This window comes from Rousettus aegyptiacus, unplaced genomic scaffold (assembly GCF_014176215.1).
Source record: "Rousettus aegyptiacus isolate mRouAeg1 unplaced genomic scaffold, mRouAeg1.p scaffold_m13_p_16, whole genome shotgun sequence".
Taxonomy (NCBI): domain Eukaryota; kingdom Metazoa; phylum Chordata; class Mammalia; order Chiroptera; family Pteropodidae; genus Rousettus; species Rousettus aegyptiacus.
In genome coordinates, this window is record NW_023416291.1 from 396,158 (window position 1) to 415,479 (window position 19,322).

The 19,322-nt window shown below is 50.0% G+C and overlaps 1 protein-coding gene across 26 annotated transcripts in view; it reads left to right on the plus strand.

Moving 5' to 3' along the window:
* ANK2 (ankyrin 2) overlaps nt 1-19,322 on the plus strand; it is a 167,208-nt gene that overhangs the window by 107,424 nt on the left and 40,462 nt on the right. For 11 of the 26 annotated variants that reach the window (XM_036233396.1, XM_036233407.1, XM_036233399.1 and 8 more), the window contains 4 exons: nt 3,124-3,268; nt 8,510-8,612; nt 9,306-9,409; nt 18,316-18,540. In XM_036233396.1, coding sequence (XP_036089289.1) covers nt 3,124-3,268; nt 8,510-8,612; nt 9,306-9,409; nt 18,316-18,540 — 577 coding nt within the window. Of the gene's footprint in view, nt 1-143; nt 198-3,123; nt 3,269-5,032; nt 5,045-8,509; nt 8,613-9,305; nt 9,410-13,035; nt 13,072-18,315; nt 18,541-19,322 lie in introns of all 26 variants that reach the window. The other 15 variants (XM_036233408.1, XM_036233417.1, XM_036233404.1 and 12 more) reach the window with 7 other exon arrangements.

Genomic DNA, 19,322 nt, shown 5'->3' on the forward strand with positions numbered 1-19,322 from the left:
CAAAGCCAGTGATTCCAAGGATTTGTTATAATAATTTTGTTTTCCATCCTAATCCTTGCTAACTAGTTTTCCGCGTTCACGTATGCCTACCATATTTTGTTTTGTGGGATTGTCTTTCTTACTTTCATTTATATGTTGAACAGCTTTAAAACAGTCTGGTGACCACTTTATTGATGGGGAAATACTTAGTGATTCAGGTACCTTTAGAGGAAATTGTTGGAGTGAAAGCTTTTGTTTGCTTTTAATTTTTCTTAACCGGTTCGAAGCAACTTACTTAATATTTTGATCTGGGTGCCTAATACTAACCTGTTTCTCTTGAAATAACATGTGTGATATGGGTGCCGTTGTGTATAAGTGCATTTGAGTGTGTGGATTTATTAACTTGGGAGCTTAAAGCCATGACTTATTCTGTTAATGATTTTGCAACTATTGAAACATATTAGCATTTTAAATTATCTAATGTTAATTAATATTATATAAGTATTTTTTCTAAAACTAATATTTTTTCTTAGAATACGAATTTAGAGAATGAATAATTCTTTGATAAGCTGACATCGAGTTAGCATGAACATGTTAACAGCTAGATTACATTGTTTAAACCAAATGTAGTTTGTATCATCCTTGGATGAAGATATGTTTTAGATGTGGTTAAAAATATATTAAATTAGTAGTCATGTGGTAATTTTTAAGGTAGCTGGGTATAAAGTACCTTTTAAATCTTTTCGGGGGAACTTGGGCATGTAGGGAAATGGATGATATGAAATAGTCTATCTAGCAAGAGTGTTCTGTGCTACATGTGCTACCACCTTAAGCAAATCTATCACATGGAAATCTAAATATATAAATCATATAAGTAAAGGTGGTGACTATTAAATTTAAAATTGTTCTTTATTCCCAAAATAATTGTTCAGTGATTCCAATAGCTTATGCGTTCAAAGTATTTACCGGGCTGTGGACGCCCCTCGCCCACCAGACGGCGGCGGGGGAGGGTCGTCTTATTTTTGGATGCATTAAAAACCTTGGCAGTTTCCCAGCTGTGGACCGGCTTGGGCAGCTTGGGTTTCTTCCTGAGCCGATTTTTCACATTCTTCTAGTTCCCACCGGCGTTTCCACCTCGCCGTCACACTGTGGGTCCGCACAGCCACTGGGCCCGCCGCCTTCACGGCCTGTGGGGCGGCAGCAGGATGGGCGCCCAGACGCGTGCCTGCCCGGCTCCCTCCAGCGTCGGCTTCGCATCCGGCTGCTGGCACCGGCGTTAGGGACTCAGACGGGATCACGACGGCAGGGCCCGTACCTCAGGCCGCCACAGGTGTTTCCCAGACCCGGCCCTCACATTCACAGGCACAGGACCTGGGCGGGCGTTTTTCCGTGAAGGCTTAAGGAGGGCGGACGCAAAGGGCTCACCGTCTCATGAACTCTCTGTCTGCTCGTGAGAGTCTGCTACACCTGAGGGAGCCGAGTCAGCGTAGCGTGCTCGCCGGCCCCACGGGTGACACTGCCACCCGGGGCCTCTCCACACCTGCGGTCCCCCAGCGTGACGGCCCGCGTTCTCTCGTCTTTCTCTGTCCTTGTCTTCCTTCACCATGATGAACCTGCTCCCCACCAAGGGCTGATCAGAGCGGGAAACGGGGGAAGTGAGACAGAAAACACGACAGGCCTTATGTTATCAGGGAGTTCTGAGTCATTTTAAAGACCAAGAAATCGGAGTTTATTTTGAGTCGTCTTTGTTCTCTGTAGCCGTCTTGGCTGCTGAGCGTGGTGAGAACTGGACAATGGGCTGTGAGGGTTGCAGGTGGCAGTCTGGGTGACATGAGGGATTCGACGCTAGAGAACAGCACTCAGCTCTCTTGGATTCTTGGGGTGGTGGGCATCGGGGAGTAGCGCTGTGGGGGGAGAGGGGTGTCGGTCAGGCCTTGGGGTTTTATGGCGGATACTGCATCCGGCCTTTCCCTTCACTTTTTCGTAAGAGTAGATTCGGTCTTCCCCGATGTTAACAGAACTCATGTTTTTTTCCTGAAAATTATTTAGGCTAATATCCAAAGCACACAATGCCTGTGTTTTCTTAAGCCAATTTTTAAAATGGATCTTAGAATTTTTTTCCCCAGAAACGAATGACAGGGGGACCACAATTCACTTGACTCCTATCTAAAGATTTATAAATTAACCAAGAAGAGGGAAATTGTGGGAGAAATAAGTCTTAAAAGGCCTATAAAAAAAGTCTGAGCTTTTCGATCTTGTCACTGTGCTCAGACCCCGACGTCCTTCATGGATTTTTGCCATTGCTTGCCAGCGCGAACACATACTATTGCCACGTTATTCCACGTAACATTCTCGAAAAAGTAATGCATGCTACTTTGTCATTCGTATGTTTTTACTGCTGGCCGTGACCCCTTACACACCAGCCTCTCAGCTGCAATCCCATCATGTCCCCCCGTCAAAACTGCACCCTGACAAGTGACCAGCTCCAACTCCTCCAGCTTCCCTGGAGCTTTCTTGGGTTCCACCCCAAGTCACCCCAAGCTTAGTGGCTCGGATGTACTCTCTGAGCTCTGGCAGCCGGAGGTCCGTGCTGGGAGTAACCAGCGAAGGCTCCCGGGAAGAGAGCTGTCCCCTCCAGCCCGGTCTCGCCCCGGTGCTCACCTCCAAGCTCGGCCATGACCCTGGTTCCCAGTGCGACTGGGGGGCACCGCTGGGCCCACCGCACTGTCCGTCCCTCCTCGGACCTTGTTGGTTCTGGAAGTTGACCGACTACTACATTCCGTGTCTGACGCCGCTGCTCACCTTTGGGTGCTGTCACTGTTGTGTCTCACTTTGTGTGGGGACACTCGTATAGTTAGGTCACGTAAGCCATAACCCAGCCGTCGTGCTAGAGAAGCGAGTAAAGAGAACTGGATAGAGGTTTACAACCCAGGCCGTGACTTCTTCTTGGTAAGAAGAGGGACGGGGGTCAGTCGCTGTCTCTCTCCGTTTTGACGCCCCGCCCTGCATGCGCTCTGTGCTCCTGAGTGCGCCGTGTTTCGGGGACGTCAGCGCTGCGGGGCCGGTGTTTGAACAGTCGAGATCACTGCGTAGCTGGCGTTGCAGTCAGGAAGTAATTCTCCCTCCGTTTCCTGTTGTTTCCAGGTGACGACACGATGACAGGGGACGGGGGAGAGTACCTCAGGCCCGAGGACCTGAAGGAGCTGGGTGACGACTCTCTGCCCAGCAGTCAGTTCCTGGACGGCGTGAATTACCTGCGGTACAGTCTGGAGGGAGGACGCTCTGACAGGTACTCGCGTGAGGCTTACGCCGCTATCAGCTGGAAGTGAGTGTGCCGCGTGGTCGTGCCGAGAGCGGACACGGTCGCTGGCCCTCAGGGGGTGCCTGCTCTCAGCCGTTGGCGGGCCCTCCTGCCGCACTCTCTGGCGCCTGTAAGTGCCCATTTTAAAGAATGGGAAACTGAGGCCCGGAGAGATTGAATAATTTAGTAAAAATTAAACAGCTGGTAAGACACAGAGCCACCATGAATAAGACCTCTCTACGTCTGGGGCTTTCTAACTAAGTGGCAGGTACAGACGCGCCCAGTCGCTTCGGGTTTTGATGGTAGTGCCATCATTTCTGTGAATAAAAGCATGTTGCAAAGAAGAATTAAAAAGAAAGAAATTCAGAAGGAGCATCAGGCAGGATCCCGTGAGAGCCCAGATACAAAAGGCAGTCTGAGCTGCAGCCGAAGGAGCCCAGGGTTTCAGGTTGAATCTGTAGAGAGCTATGGAACATGCTGAAGTATCAGATGGGCGCTATTTCGTGGCTATTTCTAATGAGAACAGCTGGCATTTGTTATTTTGGGGGGCATACTGAGTAAGAACATTCCATGGCACCATCTAAGGACAGCCGCCAACTTCGGGGGCGCGTGTGGCTGTCCACGGTGTGACGTCTTTGCCACGCAGTGATTGCAGCGGGTAGAGGTTTCGTCTGGGCTCTGTTATGAGCTGCGCCCAGCATACCTGGAGACTAAGAAATGAATGCCCTAAGGAACAGTCAATTCCAAATGGATAGTTAGCAAAAGCAAACTTTTCTTGGGCTTCTCTTGCTCCAGCGCCCTCTCCCCTGCCTTTTTTTTTCCCTTTTACATTCACTGTCCACACAGTAAGTGCCTTCTTGGCTGGCCTTGAGGTAGGTGCTGGAGATACGACCATGACCAAGACACATATGGTGGCTAACTTCATGGCCCAGCGGGGTGGGGGAGAGGCTCGAGCGGCAGTGCCACGAGTCCCCTGAGCCCTGCGGCGTGGGCTTCTGGACAGCGGGGCGCGGGCTTGCCAGTGAGGGAGGGTGGGGAGGCCGTGGGAGCCTCGAGACACCCTGGCGGGCCGCGTGGGCGGGGCAGGGGCGGGAGGAGGACACGGAGTCAATCCCTCGGCTTCAGCGACTTGCATAGAGGACGGCCCTTGGGCTCAAGGTGCAGAAGTAGGGGCCGCTCGCGGGGATGGTGACAGGGGCGGTGTTCGATATCGAACTGCGATGCGCTGACAGATTTGGACCTTACACTCAGATTCTGAAAGGCCTGGAAATTTTGATAAAGTGAAATGTCTTGGGGTTTGTACAAACTCATCCTAATCTGAATAATTATATTACTGCCCACCAAGAAGCCTTTGTTTCCAGCATGGCGTTTTTTATTAAGAATAAGTTCTTGATCCCTTTTCTTTCTTTGAAAGTACTTTGGTTGAGAAAGAATGTAGAGTAACACTTTGTAAACGGGTTGGTGGTCGATAATTCTACTTGAACTGAGCACTCAGCAGCCCGTTGGGAGTCAGGCGTGGGCGTGGGCCGCACAGGCGAGGCGGTCTGCTGTCCGGGCCCTGCGGGCATCTGTGTACCCGGGGTGCTCACGGTCCCCAAGGGGGGGTCACAGGCAGCACTCCTTTGCAGGCTCCCTCTTCCGCTTTTGTTTTCCTTTGTTTTGTTAGTTTTGCTTAGGTAATTCAGTATGCTGTCTTTTCTCAGTAACCATTGTTCCTTTTCATTATTTCTTTATTTGGTATGCTTTCAATAGCACCGTGCCCAGGTAGGTGTTACACAGCATGAAAACGTGACCTTCCTGGTCCAGCCGCTTTCCCCTGCTCACTGCTTGCTGCATGTGTGTGTGTGTTGGCGGGGCTGCTTATATTCTAGAATTATGGATTTACTCTCAAATTAGGATTTTTCTGTAGTAAACCGAATAACTATTCCAGCTAGCGGTGTGAATCGATGACCAGATCGGAAGTCTCGGACGTGCCCAGGTACGACTCTGCCTGCCACAGCTGCCCCTGTGGTTGGCGAGACGTGACTGTGGCTTCCGGAAAGGCACCTGACCAGCCTGGTGTAGGTGGCGGTGACAGAAAAATGGCAGCGCTGCTGAAGTGCCCGTGGGTGCAGAAGAGTAGAGAGGCGCGACCCACTGCGTGTTAGAGAAAGACGCGGCCAGCTTCTGGTCGGTGGGATTCAGGGTCCATTTGGTTATTTCTTACACATTTAAAACGCTTTCCAGATTCAGTGGAAAACACCAAATAACAGTGAACCATAGAGCTTCTCCGTGTACCAGAGCAAACACGTTGAAACTTTCAATGTTTATTTGTTCCGATGGGTTTGAGAACTCCGTTATTGAGTGTCTCATAAACGTTGCAGCCCACTAGAGTAGTAATTATGACACTTTTCAGTGAAATTATAGACTGCGATGGAACCTCATACGTGTCTATAAAGCAGTGTACCGTAGTGAAAAAAGTATGAATTCCAGCCCATCTCAAAACTTCCAGCACGTCTTAGCCGAACTGGATTTACATGTGAGAAGCCGTAAGCATTGCAGGTGACTGGCACTGTAGGAGGCGGTGCCCAGAGCTGGAGCGAAACCCTAGCGGTATTTAGACGTATGGCTCCAACTTACTCGCCTCTCTCTCTGTCTATACACCCTAGCGTATTTCTCTGCCATAGTCTCCTTTTTGCGATTGTAAGTCACCTTGTCTGTTTCTTTTCTTTCTCTGTATTTCTTTCCTGTGGGCCTTGAAGAAAGATTAAAAAAAAAAAAACAACAACAAAAAACACCAGCGCCCGTCTGCCCCTCCTGGTTCAAAACCCGCTGGGAGATAGACCCAGAAGTCAGCTAGACGGGTATCAGAAATTTACTTTATTGCTGACACGTCGATTGCAGAACGTGGCTTTACGTTCCCAGCCACATGGGCTTTTTAACACCCTTCCCTAAAAGGGCAGACACCCGCCCAGTTACGGTGTGTCCCTGGGCGTGGCACTTGACGCCTGAACGCCTCTTTTCCAAGTCCAGGAGTTCGCTGCAGCGGCAGCCACCTCACCAGCTCTTAGCCGAAGTGCCTTTATTCACCGTTTGTTTGGTCCCATCCCAGTGAGACCCCCGTCCCCCTTTGAGCCCGTGTTTCTGCTGTTCCCGTGCTGCGTTCAAGGGTCACGCCTGCCATCGTCAGCGTCTCCGCTCGCCGTCAGGAGCAGGCGGCTCTGGCCCCGCAGTGCCTCTTGCCCCTTTAGCACTGTTCATTTATGTAAACCTGGCACCTTTATGTGAAGCCACATCTAGATCTTTGAATTCTAAAGCCATGGATGGCGACTATGTGATTATCCTATAAATTGGATCCCAGTGGGACTTGTCGGGGGAGGTAGCCGAGCACGCAGACAGCCCTGGCATTTCAAGAGGTCGGCCCTCGCCGGGCCCTTGGCTGGCCCTCCACTGTCTCCTCTGCCTTGGCCAGGGCCAGAACGAAGGAAAGGAGAGTGGAATTTTAAGGCTGATGGTTTAGTGCTACCGGCTACAAACCACATAAAGTGAATCTTAGTTATTCTTGTGGTTTAAGGCAGGAAAAATTGTTTCATTCACTACTTGAGACAAAATTTACTGAGATTAAAGACACCTTTCCCCAATAATTTATCCTTTTCCCATCCTCAAATTCAAGGTCAGGCCAAAGTTACAGTAGCCTGCAGCCCTTCTATGAAGTGCGCCGTTAAAATCCAGCTGCGCACCTGGAAAACCGGCAACAACGCGAGCTGTCTCTGGCCGCTGGGACTGACGGCCCCGTGCACGGTCCCCCCGGGCCTCAGGCTGCCGCCTCGGCGGGGCGAGGGCCCACGGACTCCTCCACGGGGCCGTGTGACGCGAATTTCCCAATTACGTTTGCATTTCCTTTTATTATAAACACACGGATATGTGCTGGTGTAAACACATGAATCCTTTGATTCATGTGGCTGTCCCTTTAACTCAGGGTCTGGTTGGGGGCATAAAACACAGCAGGCTAGGAGGGAGACGGCCCCAACCTACCACGGATGATCTACCCAGTGACAGTTCCCTCAGAGGCGATTGAGCTTGGAGACATCGACAGCTTGAAAAGATGGCAGTGTGTGGTTTACAGAATTAGAATATTTGCAGAATGAAAGCAGCTTCTGCCAGTCACGTGCTGCCCGATGCTCAGCCTGTGATTCTGCAGCCCTCACCGGCCGGTGCCTCCGCGCTGGCGGCGGACGAGACTTTGCTCTGTGAATATCGCGAGGGCTCGCGTGTGTCTCCGCTTTCCCGCGGGGCTTCGGGCTAATGTTTTGAATGTGCATCTTCTAATTCTTTGACCATCATGCATAACATATGGCTTATTTAAGCTATCGATCTGTCATCTGAGTGTACAGATCGATTAGGAAGAAATAAATTTGCGTCTGAGAATGCCAACTTTTACCCATCACATTTGAGTATTTGATTTAGAACTTTGAGATTCAGATTTCACAAAAATACTTATCGAGGCCTAAATCCCGTTGTGAAGCCAAACCCCACTCTGGGCGAGTGTCACTGGCAGTTTGTTCCGTGCTGGCAGATGTGTGTGTGTGCTGGTCGGTGCTTGGAGATGGTTTCTCGTGTGCCGTGTCCCGTTGCCACAGCAACCAGCAGCTGATGCTTTGCAGGACACGCAAAGGGAGCAGGGCTCTCCTGCGACGCAGTCTCGCTGGAGACACGGGACAGGCGAGGATCTGCTTCTGCAGGCAGCGTGCGTGTGGCTGCGTCTCAGCCCCGTGCACCTGGCAGGGGAGTCCCCGACGCGCCACCAGCCACCGCCCGGGAGGAGGGCGGCGAGCGGAACGAAGCCTGTCCTACAGCCTGTCCCTGAGGGCCGGCTGCCCCCTCCCCCACAGCTTTCTTAGTTGCGGGGAGGTTAACGTCCAACACAGACCCAAGCAGCCTCTCCTGGAACTGCTCCCGTGGGGAGCTCGTATACTGACGGCTAGCAGGCGACAGCCGCTGGCTTCGGACCTTTCTGGGAGGAAAGTGAATCAGATGAGGCGTATCAGATTCCGACTGTGGGCTCCCAGGGGCCCTGCCGTTGAGCGGGAGGGGCCGTCCGAGGGGCCAGTGTGGTGGCCGGGTGGACGCAGGCGCCCGATGCGGCACGGCGCTAACCGCGCGCTTTCTCCTCTCCCGCCCGCGCGCCCGCCGCCTCCCGGCCCCGCCCCGGCGTCGGTGTCTGACCACGGCCGCCCGCCACCCCACCAGCCTCCGGTCCTTCAGTTCCGACAGGTCTCACACCCTGAGCCATGCCTCCTACCTAAGGGACAGCGCCATGATCGACGACACGGTCCTCATCCCCAGTCACCAGGTACGTGACTTCTGCCTTTACCTTCCTAGTTTCCCATGAGCTTTTGAACATGACCCGATGCTGGAAACGTCCTGAGAAGGTTTTTAATCTGAGGAGTCATCTTAGCATAGTTGAGAGGTAGGATAAGAGTTCTGAGGGCTTTTCTAAGATGCAAAAAACATTCACTAGATTTTTTAATGAGCAGAGTTTTTCTAAAATAATATGCTGCTTGTTTCCTGAGCTGTTCTTCATTCTTCCATGGAGATTATATAGGAAAATCAAATCCCTTATATAATCTCCATTAAAGGAAAACAGTGTGAGTAGTGTGCACTTAAGGTGCAAGGCGACAGGCACAGGTGGAATTGCATCTCGGTCCTCAGGACTGCTGTCCACCAGGAACGGCGCAGAGCCCTTGGCGTACTGTGTGAGCCGGGACCGCACCGGCGCTGGCTGGCCGGACGCAGGGCTACGGCACACCTGCCTTCTTCAGAAACAGTCTCGCAACTGAGATCTTTGATCACTGATGAAATTTAAATGGAAGTGTATTATAAAAGGTGCATTTTAAGTGCCTCTGTCTTATGCGTTTGAATGAAAGCTTCTCAGGTAACCCCGCCTCGCTGTCGCCTTGTTGTGGCGCCGCTCTTTAGAGCTGGCTGCGCTCCAGCTGACGTCGAGGAGCGTGTTTCTACTGCACCCACTGTTCTTTGTGTGTAGGTGTCGGCTCTCGCCAAGGAGGCAGAAAGGAACTCGTATCGCCTCAGCTGGGGCCCCGAGAACTTGGACAACGTGGCCCTTTCTTCCAGCCCTATCCATTCAGGGTGAGTAAGGCAGTATCGTGTGTCTGGGTCAACGGCACAGAGAGACAGGTGTGAAAATAACAGCTTTGTCCAGTGGCTGAGGTGGTGGCTAGCTTACAGGGGAAGTGACCTTGGTTTAAACTTGTAAATAACGTCGCTTTATCCACCACAGACTCTGTCTGCACAAACCAGCAGAAATGGTTGAATTCAGCATGAAAAAGCTGACCATGGCTTTAAAATAGCTAATAGAATCGCATCAAAGGGCTTGCTAATGAAGTAGCAGATACTGGTGGCCTCCTGACTGTTCACATTTTGTCTTTAAGGTGCTTTAAAAGGAGGGCAGAATCATTCGCTTTCCAGAAAGTCCCGTTTACTAAGACTGACTGACTAGTGAATGCCTTTGCTCGCACATCAGTGCGTTTAAAATGACGTCTGCGGAAGGGTGCGGCGCGCAGACCCACGCGGGGTTTCCCGTGCTGTTCGCATGCAGGGCCGCGGACAGGGCCACTCGAGGGCCGCGGGGTCTCAGGCGTCTTCCCAGAGTCGGGCCACATGTGCTCCGCCGCTCAGATGCTGCAAGGTGGAAGCAACTTCCCAGTGCGAGACTTGCTCGAGGGAATAAAAACCAAATCAAACCTCATCCAAATTGAATACCTATTTTTAAGCATAAACTGAGATAATTGAAATCCGAGAGCCGTAAATCATTCAAAAAGCACAGCGCTGCCTTCTGCTGCTAAATTTCTGAGCACTGATGAGAAGGAAGGAGGTCAGACCCAGAGCGTTGAAGGGGACAGATGCAGTCCGAAGACCGTCATAAAGTATGTGACGTCATTATCCGGCCTCCCGAGTAAAAGATCACTTAGGCGAAATGTGGTTAACTGTTAATAGATGAACAGATCAAAGAGTCAAAGTGTTGAACAACCAGTGGTTAAAGATTAATCACTTATTAAGATAACAATCTTAAAAATGTTGGTCTCTATTAAACCAATTTTCCCGTGAATTGTCTGAGATCACTGGCTCTACGTTAGGATCACCTGGACTTAAAATACACTGACGCCCAGCCCACCCCGGCCCGTCGCAGCAGAAGCTGTGTTGCCAGCCGGGGCGCTGGCGACCCCCAGCAGCCCGAGCACATGTGTTGCATGCGCTGTCAGGAGGAGCAGCTGGGCCTGACAAGGTCGCATTGTCAGGGGGCCTCAGTTTAAACGCGTACCCAGCTTTCTCAGATGCCTGTCCTCCCTGCATTCACTCAGGCGTTCATTCCTCACACATTGTCGCGTTCTGCAAAGCACCAACCCTTGTGCCAGGCACTAAGGAACGTAAATAGGACAAGCCCTGCCTGTAAGAAATGCGTCTATGCCACCTGAGGATAGTCTGTGGGAGAGAGAGAATTGGGGGGGGGGGAGGTGTTATCTTTGTAGGTGGACCGATCAGATCTGGATCCTGGCGCTGACACTCAGTGCGTGTGATGGGGGGCCAGAGGTTCAGTTTCCTTATCTGGAAGATGAACGTCACATCGTGGAGCCCCTGGGGGAGCTTTCGGGGGACTGCGTGAATTATTCGCGTTTTGCCTGGAAAGAATAGTGCTCAGGAGATTACGTCCGTATTGCTTACGCAGTCCCCACACACCTTCCTAATCTGTCACCAAGTCCAAGTCAGAAGCAAAACGCGTCCGCGTCCGGCAGCCGCCAGCGCTGCCTTTGCCCTGCGTGGTATGTGTCAGGGGCCCTGTCTTCTGGTGACGTCTCTGCTGCAGCGTCTGGACAAGCACAATGCCCCAGATGACTCCAACAGGACAGACTGTCCCCGCCGCACACACAGTGACTCCCACTGTTGTGTCCGGAAGCTTCCTGCTGCCACTGTACCCACGATGTCATATCCTGCAACACTGATTTCTCACACTTTTATTCATCATATACCAGGTTCCCAAGTAGTCATTTTTATATATTTTGCAAGGAATTGAGTTCCTTTTATTTGATCAGATTCTTGAGCCACTTCAGAATTCACTCAGCATGTTAGGAAAGATGATTTTTGATTTGGGGGGAGGAGGTAATAAAGTTAGCTTTTCAATGCACATGCCACAGTTTTGTGTTTAACGTCCCGTTAGATTCCATGAAGGGATTTGGGATTAATAGGAGACGCGGCTTCTCCCAACAACCAGCATCAGGGATTGTCTTTCGCCTCTGCTCTAGTCCCCAGTCAGGGCTCATGGCCCTGGCTGCCGGAGCCCAGGCAGCCCGGGCGACAGCATCCGCTGCCCGGTAGACACAGCCGATGTCTGGCGCGAGGAGAGCGGACAGTAATGTTTTCGCTGCTGTTCTCTAAGGGGTCGCGTTACCGATTCCCGATTCCCGGTCTAACCAGCAGTTGCCTCCTGCCTCCCAGGCGGGACCACACCCACGTACCCTTGGGTGAGAACTTGAATCTGACAGTCCTCCTTCTCGGTAGTGCGTGACGAACATGCAGGTGGAAGGCAGAGTTCTTCGTGATGACGAGTTTCATGATTCATTTTAAATATTATTCCAAAGGTCCTTAATTAAAGATTTTTTTCAATGATGGTCATGAGCCAACAATTAAATGGTAATTTATCATGTTATGCTATAAGATATTAAAGTGACTAGAAGTCCATAAGAAAGTGATTTTTTTTAAAGGACTTTTTTTTTCACAAAAAAATGCTGAAGACAATTTGGGTGTGAACCTGAAACTACTCTAAAAAATTAAGTCTATTAAAACCTGAAGATATCCGCTTACACAGGAAGGCGGGATTGGGAATTCAAGAAAGTCAAGCTCGTCTCCCACTTGGCAGCATTAATACTTATCTAACTACCTGCAGCAGTTAATCGGGTTGTTTACGTATCTCAAACACCCTAGTTTTTTTTAAAGGCACACGAAGTAAATTCTTTTGGATGAAAACAATTATTTTATAAGTAGCAAAACAACTATTTTGCCAGGTTGGATTTCTGGTTCATTAGGCATGTGTCCTTTCGTATGTCACACAACTGAACCATGTGCAAATGGCGGGCGTGAGGCTGAGGCGGCAGCCCCGAAGCAGGGAACAGAAGTCTTCAAAGACACAGAGGCTTTGTTCGCATAGTTTTTCGTTACCAGCTAGTAGATAATTCAGGGCACCTACCCTGCCTTATATTTTATGCTTCCGTTTGTTGTGGAAGCTGTTCTTTATATTGTGTCTTTTCTGTCTGCATTTCCTCTGTAGTAGCCCCAAAGGGCATTATCGTTACTTTAAAAGTATTCAAAGTATGAATGAAAAGCTTTGGAGACAGAACCTTATCCATCAATCAAAGACTGTAACTTTTATGATCGTGGCCTCTGATGTTTTGTAGTTTCTTGCACACTTAGACCTTGTCAGTGCCCACACGGCCAGCGCTGCTAAGGCTGGAGGTCGGTGCCCAGTGGTTTTAGGAGGTCCCCAGGGCCCTAAATGGGAGCCCCCCCCCCCCCCAGCCCACACCTTGCCCCTCTCTGGGAGTTTGCGTAGAGCTGTATCTGATGTGTATCGGCAGCTTCTGCAGTGAATACTGTACTGATGTGTAAACAGCGTATTTCAGCTGAAAGTCACTTCCGACTTCCTCCTGTGTATTTCGTGTTATCCATTCCTTCTCTTTGCTAAAGTCTCTGTTCTGTTGCAGCCGCACCTCTCCATGTCTCGACCGTGACAGCAGCAGGTGAACTTGTGCATCAGCCCTTCTCTGACCGTGCGCCCCTTCCTCTCCCGTCACCGTCCCTGCCGCACACGCCCTCCTCAGGGTGCTTCAGTGTGAGCGTGCGTGGCCACCCAGAGGGCTGCAATGTCCCCCGCATGCCGTTGCTGAGATCCGCTTTCTCTGTGGCGAAGAGAAAGTGGGGGCTTTTTATTTCATCAGAAGTCAGGCGGGATTGTATCAGAATTCGCAAGGGCCTCTCAAAGCCTGCCTTGGTCCCCGGTCTCTGGCTCTCACCTTCTTTTGTGAGAGGAAGTGCTGTCAGCACAGAGCTGAGCTTTTATTCCCAGCAATTATGCAGATTGGTAGACCTTTTTGAAAGTTATATTAAAGGTTCTGATTTCGAGCATCACTTAGCAAGGTTGTTTTTTTTTTAACTGTATTCTAGGTGAACCAAAGGCTTAAGGTTTATTAATAGTGCATTTCCTTGCTAGTACTGCTTTAAATGCAGCCTTTTTGATATTTTGGAAATTGTGCTATAGAATAATTCTGGTCAGTGCTGTAGAAATCTCCATTATACTATGTTATTTCAATAGTTATTTTTGAAGGTTCTTGTCACACTTCTGATTAAAGCACTTTTGTTATACCGCCATTCACCGTGATACTGCAGATTGTCCACAAATAAGAACATTTTATTTTTTGAATTTTGAAAATTTTGGATCCAGCCTTTCACTTTTTCTGAAACACACACTAAATATGTTTCTATATATGAACGTGGCAAATGATAAGTAATGGCTTGGCGAATTTAACAAATTCGAGCCACTTTTTTCAGAACCATGATCGGTGTTTCAGGTCCTGGAACGTGGGGATTTGGAAGGGCTGCGGGGGGCAGAGGGAGGGCGCTCTGTTTCCCTTTCTCGCCCAGGCCGCTCTAACCGGGGGTCCCGTGCGCGTGGGCCACTGAAGCACCCTGCTGGCTGTCCTCCCCCTGTTTTCACCCGATGACTAACTCCGAATGCTGCAGTCCCCTCCCCGCCCCACCCCGTCGTCCTGGATGAATTGAAAGTAACCCTAAGAACTGGTAACTTTGGGGTGGAGGGTGTATTCCTCAAAAGACCAAAATCCTTGTTTTCTGCCGCCACTTCTGACGCATGTACCTATGTAGCTAATCAGAGTGCCTGTCTGGAGGCACGGCATCGCATAATAATGGTGGGTTGCTTTTGCTTTTATTTTTAAATTGTGATAACACTGTAGCTCACAATTTAGAAAATTTCAGTAAGAATTTCCGATTTGCATGGTTGCCGAATTTCATCTGAAGGGTAAGATGTGCACCTGAAGCCAGGCGTGTCGCGTGGTATTATCCGTCCAGTCCTAAGCCAGCGTTCGGCGCGGCGTGTGTCACGTGCAGTGCATTCTCTGCAAAACTGCTTCCTGACCACAGTTCGGAACCGATACACAGTCCTTGAGCAATAGCAGTTTGTCTTCCGAGTAGGAGCTCGTCCAGAGCATCTGAAACGGAGCACTTCAGTAGGCTTCCTCACCTCGTTAACAGTGCACAGAATTTTAACGCCAGAAGCCGCTCCAGAGTTTAGCCAAGGTCTCAGTTCATGGTTGAGAAAACGGAAACCCTAAGGGCATGAAGTGACTTGGCCCAGAGTCATAGCAATAGTCGCAGAGAGGTAGGTGGAATGGAGGGTCCGAGAGACCCCGGAGAGCCTGGGCCTTGCCGCACCGCTGTGTGCTCTGCGGTAATGTGTTTCATGGCTTATTTAAGTAGTGAAGTTCATAAACTAATAAAAACTCTGTCATCCTATTAAAATGCTCTAGCAAGTTTCCCGGTTCACCTCAGGTATTTGATAAATGTTAGTTTCTCCATTTCATTTTTAGGTGTTGCATCGACTCTGATTTTAGGCTATTCCAATGTGCGAGGTCACGTGGTGGGGGCGAGCATTTTGGGGTCCGTGCGCTCTGCCACGTGCTCCCTGGCGCGCGTCCCGCGGCGCCTGGGTCGCCAGCCACGTGCCGGCCTTCTCTGCTGCGACGCCAGCAGCCTGAGAGCGCGAGGGAGCCGGTCGATTTAATCCCCTCCAGCGCGTGCGCTGACCCCCCTCATGGCCCTGCCTGCGGACCTCTCACTTTTCCCTATGGTACAGAGAAAGCAAATGGTCTCATAGAATCTGCTTTTGGCTTTTTGAAACGTTTACACATCACAAAATAACTGCATGCTAAGTCTACCTATCCAAATAGTGACCCCTTTTGAGAATTTGACCTTTTTAATAAAAATGTACAAATGCTTTTCCAGTTTTCTATTATAAACTATTGAGGTTAACCAATTAGCATGCTCATTTTTATCAAAAAGATTTTTCGTCAGCACCTAGGTACAATCGGAGTCATTATTGATCTCTCCATCTTACTTGAAGAAAAGACTTTTGGTATACAATTCTACATATTCGGCTTTTTTAGTGTTCATTCTCCAATTATTGGAGTCTAATTTTTGCTGTTTTCTGAACTCAACTACTTGAGTGTGGTAATTTGAATGAGTTCTGACTGGGTTGGTTGTCTAGAAATGCAATAATTACATTATCTGCTCCTGCAGCCTCTTCTCTCTATTAGACATAAACACGTGCATTTCCTCACACCTCGCTCTTTTCCCTCTCCCGGTCATTCACGTACTCAGCGATTCTTCATCGGGCATCTCCAGCCGCGTTGTGCCAGGGCGGGGTGAGCACGGGAAGCAGGGAGAATGGAGCTGCTGCCGTCCCCGTCACGGCTCCTGTGCATGGCTGTGATTCATTTCCCAGCCACCAGGAAAGTAAACGACTCTGTTGGCGAGACCCTCAGGTGACATCTGGGCCTCACCACGGCGGCAGCAGCTACGTCTTTACTTTCTGTGTCCTCAGTTCTTGACAGGGCACTGGGCACTAGGAGGAGGGTAACAAATGTCTTAGGAGAGGGAGCGTGGAACCGTGAGGTATGGAGTGGGAACAAAAGAGGATTTCAAAAGGGGTCTTCAGTGACACGAGATCAGAGGACGTAATCAAACACACACTTAAGCTTTGTGCCAGCCAGGAGTGTGGCTACTTAGGTCACTGGTCAGGGAACCCACCTCTGGAAGATTCTCCGCACGCTCCCCGGACGAGGCTGCGTTGCAGGGTGTCAGCCGCTGCCAGGCTAGACGGAGGGGACCGCGGACCGCGGACCGCCGCAGCCGGCAGCGTGGGCCGCAGCCCCCTCGGTGCCTGCGGGAGGCACAGGCGGCTCTGCGGAGCGGCGGCGTTAGGTCAGGCCAGCTGCGTTGTAGCAGTTCCTTAGGAGTCTGAGTCCCCGTCTGCTCACCGGTGGCAGTAGTAATCCAAAGATGACAAAAATGTAGAGAAAGTCAGAAATATTGCAGTCAGTTTGGAACAGCGCTGGTTGAAACTTAAGTAGGTTTTTCTACTTTTCATAACAATATAAATATGATCAATAAAATGATAAAATAGGAAAGAGATTTTTATGTTCGTCTAGAAGTATCACATCACCAGTTCTTCCATTCTCTTGAGCAATAGTACATTTTTTAAAAAAATACAGAAACAATTTTTTAAGCATGTATGCTTAAAGGCACAAGACTAGTAAGAAGAAAGCAGCCAGCATTTTCTCATTGTGTTTGAGAGAGACCAGGAGCACCGCCCTCGGCGCCGAGCTGGCCGCCCTCCTCGGTCGGCCGGGGCGGCAGTGTAGCGGGGTGAGTGGGCGGGTCCAGGCTGGCTCCTGCATGCGACACCCGTGGTCTCAGCCTGCATGACGTGCTCCAGGCAGGCGCTCGGCTCCTCCTGTGCATTTGGCCCCGAGCAGCAGGATTTCTGTTTAACAGCATGCTTGAGTTCTCGTTCAGCCGGGAAGAGGGTGTTAAGCTATTTTTTTTTTCACTTGTGTCAAAATAACGAATGCGTTGTGTTCCTGCCCCTTAACCGACTCAGATGATGTGCCTTCCAGACGTTCTAGACGTCGTCACACTGCACTATCCGTATGTGGACGGTCCGCCTACTCTGTGCCGGCTCAGTGACACGTGGACCCAGAACACACCTAGATATTGCTTTCCTCTTTCCGTCTTTGTGTAACAATCTCACGAAATGCAAAAAAAAATAGGGCAAGTCAGTAATGTCGTTGAGTAGGGGTATACACTGTTTGTGCCTTTGTGCATGTGTGCACAACAGTCGAATCGCCTGGTTTGATTTGTGCCCCTTGTCAAAGTGCCTCCAAGACTGTAATAGGCATCGTGACTGAGAAAGTGATGAGAACCCCGAGCAGGCAGCAGCGGGGCCGCGGCCGAGGAAGCAGGTCAGAGTCGAGGCGCGCCCTTTCTCTCGGCGCGGAGCAGGCCGGGCCGCCTAGACCGCGGCTCGCTTGTGCACGCGGACAGCTGGGCACAGAGTGGGGCGGCGGCGGTCGCGAGGCCGTTGTCATTCTGCACTATTAGCTGCGATTTTCTGCATTCGGTTTCTTGTAACTCGGAGACAGTCACAATGCACCGATGTCCTCTCGGCTTGAGCCCAGGGTTCCACTTCTCAGCGTGGTGGCGAATGGGATGGCGGAAGGGGTTCACTTCCGGAGTGAAAAAGCACATTTCAACCAGTAAATTGGCTGTATCCAAAACAGTTGATTTTGTGCTTTTTCTGTTTCTTTAGAATGTGATCAGCTGGCACGCTGCCTTTTGAGTAAGATGACGGAGTAGGAGGCACAGACATGGGCGTGATCTTGAGAGAGGCCTGTGCATCTTTTTAAGTCATAGAATTATGTTAAAATGAGCTGGACGCATGTGATTCTGGAGAGTCAAGTTAACTTAGAACAAGCGCTATTCGGTCTCTGCTCTGCTCTGTCTTCACGTTACTTCAGTGGGGGGGGGGGTTTTCTTTGGACACATAAAAGGAAGCCAAAGTCTGCAATTATAACAAAAAAAGGCTCTCCATGATTTTTATATAATTTCATTCCCCTTATTAAGTCAGTAGGTTATATCTTTACAGTTTATATACATCATCGCCATTATCAATAAAAATGAGCAGAAATCTCAAGTTAGAGATAAAAACAGTACAAAATCAACAGAAACAAAACAGAAATAAAGACATCAGTATAAAGTAAAACAACTTTCACGGACAAATGTTTTGCTTCTGTGCTTATAAAATAGGATCTCTTGGGAACAAAGCATAGTGGAAGAAAACTAACCTGACAGGGCTTGTTTATCGCCTGCGAGGTTTAAAAACACGTCTGACCTTCCGCTCTGACTTTCAGTTTCCTGGTGAGCTTCATGGTGGATGCCCGCGGGGGTGCCATGCGGGGGTGCAGACACCACGGGCTTCGCATCATCATCCCTCCTCGGAAGTGCACAGCCCCGACCCGGGTCACCTGCCGCCTGGTCAAGCGCCACCGACTGGCGACGATGCCCCCGATGGTGGAAGGAGAAGGCCTGGCCAGCCGCCTGATCGAGGTCGGGCCCTCCGGCGCTCAGTTCCTCGGGTAAGGGTTCCCCATGCGCCTCCCGCCCGGGCGCCAGCGAGCCGCGTCCTGTCCGGGACACGGCTGGGTGGTGTGGGAACCGCGACTCACGTTGGCTGTTCGGGGTGGGGCGTCACCCTCTGAGATGACTTAAAAGTCGGAGGCAGCACCTCAGCGCCTGACCCCACGGCACGCCTCTCGTTTTAAGGCGTGAGTGAGTGCATGCAGCTTGGTGCTGCTTTCTCTTCGGGTGTGAGGACAGCTGTGGCTGGACTGCAGTGTGAGTAATTCCACTGTGGCTGATGGTAGGTATCATTTTGTTCCTCTGAGACTTAAGTGGTAAGGTTATAAGGAAAAAATACTAATTTCCTCCAAACAAATTTAAAGTCTCACGTAGTTATGAAATAGAATCATCATCTTCAGTTTGGAAAATGGCGGTGGCTTTATAGACTATCCGCAAACTTAATCTGATCTCAAAATCGCTACCATGAGTCTTAAAACTTACAGCGGCAATTGTAGTCTACTTAGTCTCAGTTTTCGTGAAGAAGACAAAATCAAGACAAACTTCTGCCATACTCATTTTAGCAATCTTGGGCAGGAATTAGCATTTCTTCTTTCTTCTATTTGTACGGCTGTATTGTATTAGCGGTATTTCAGTATGCCAAGAAATGAATAGCTTCTGCTAAAATCTGACAAAAGGATGAAATTTTGGAGGGGAACAAGTTTCCAAACATTTTGAAACAAATCAATTATATTTAAGTCTTGTCGCAGCCTTTGAGCTGAGAGACAGAGAGAACCGTACT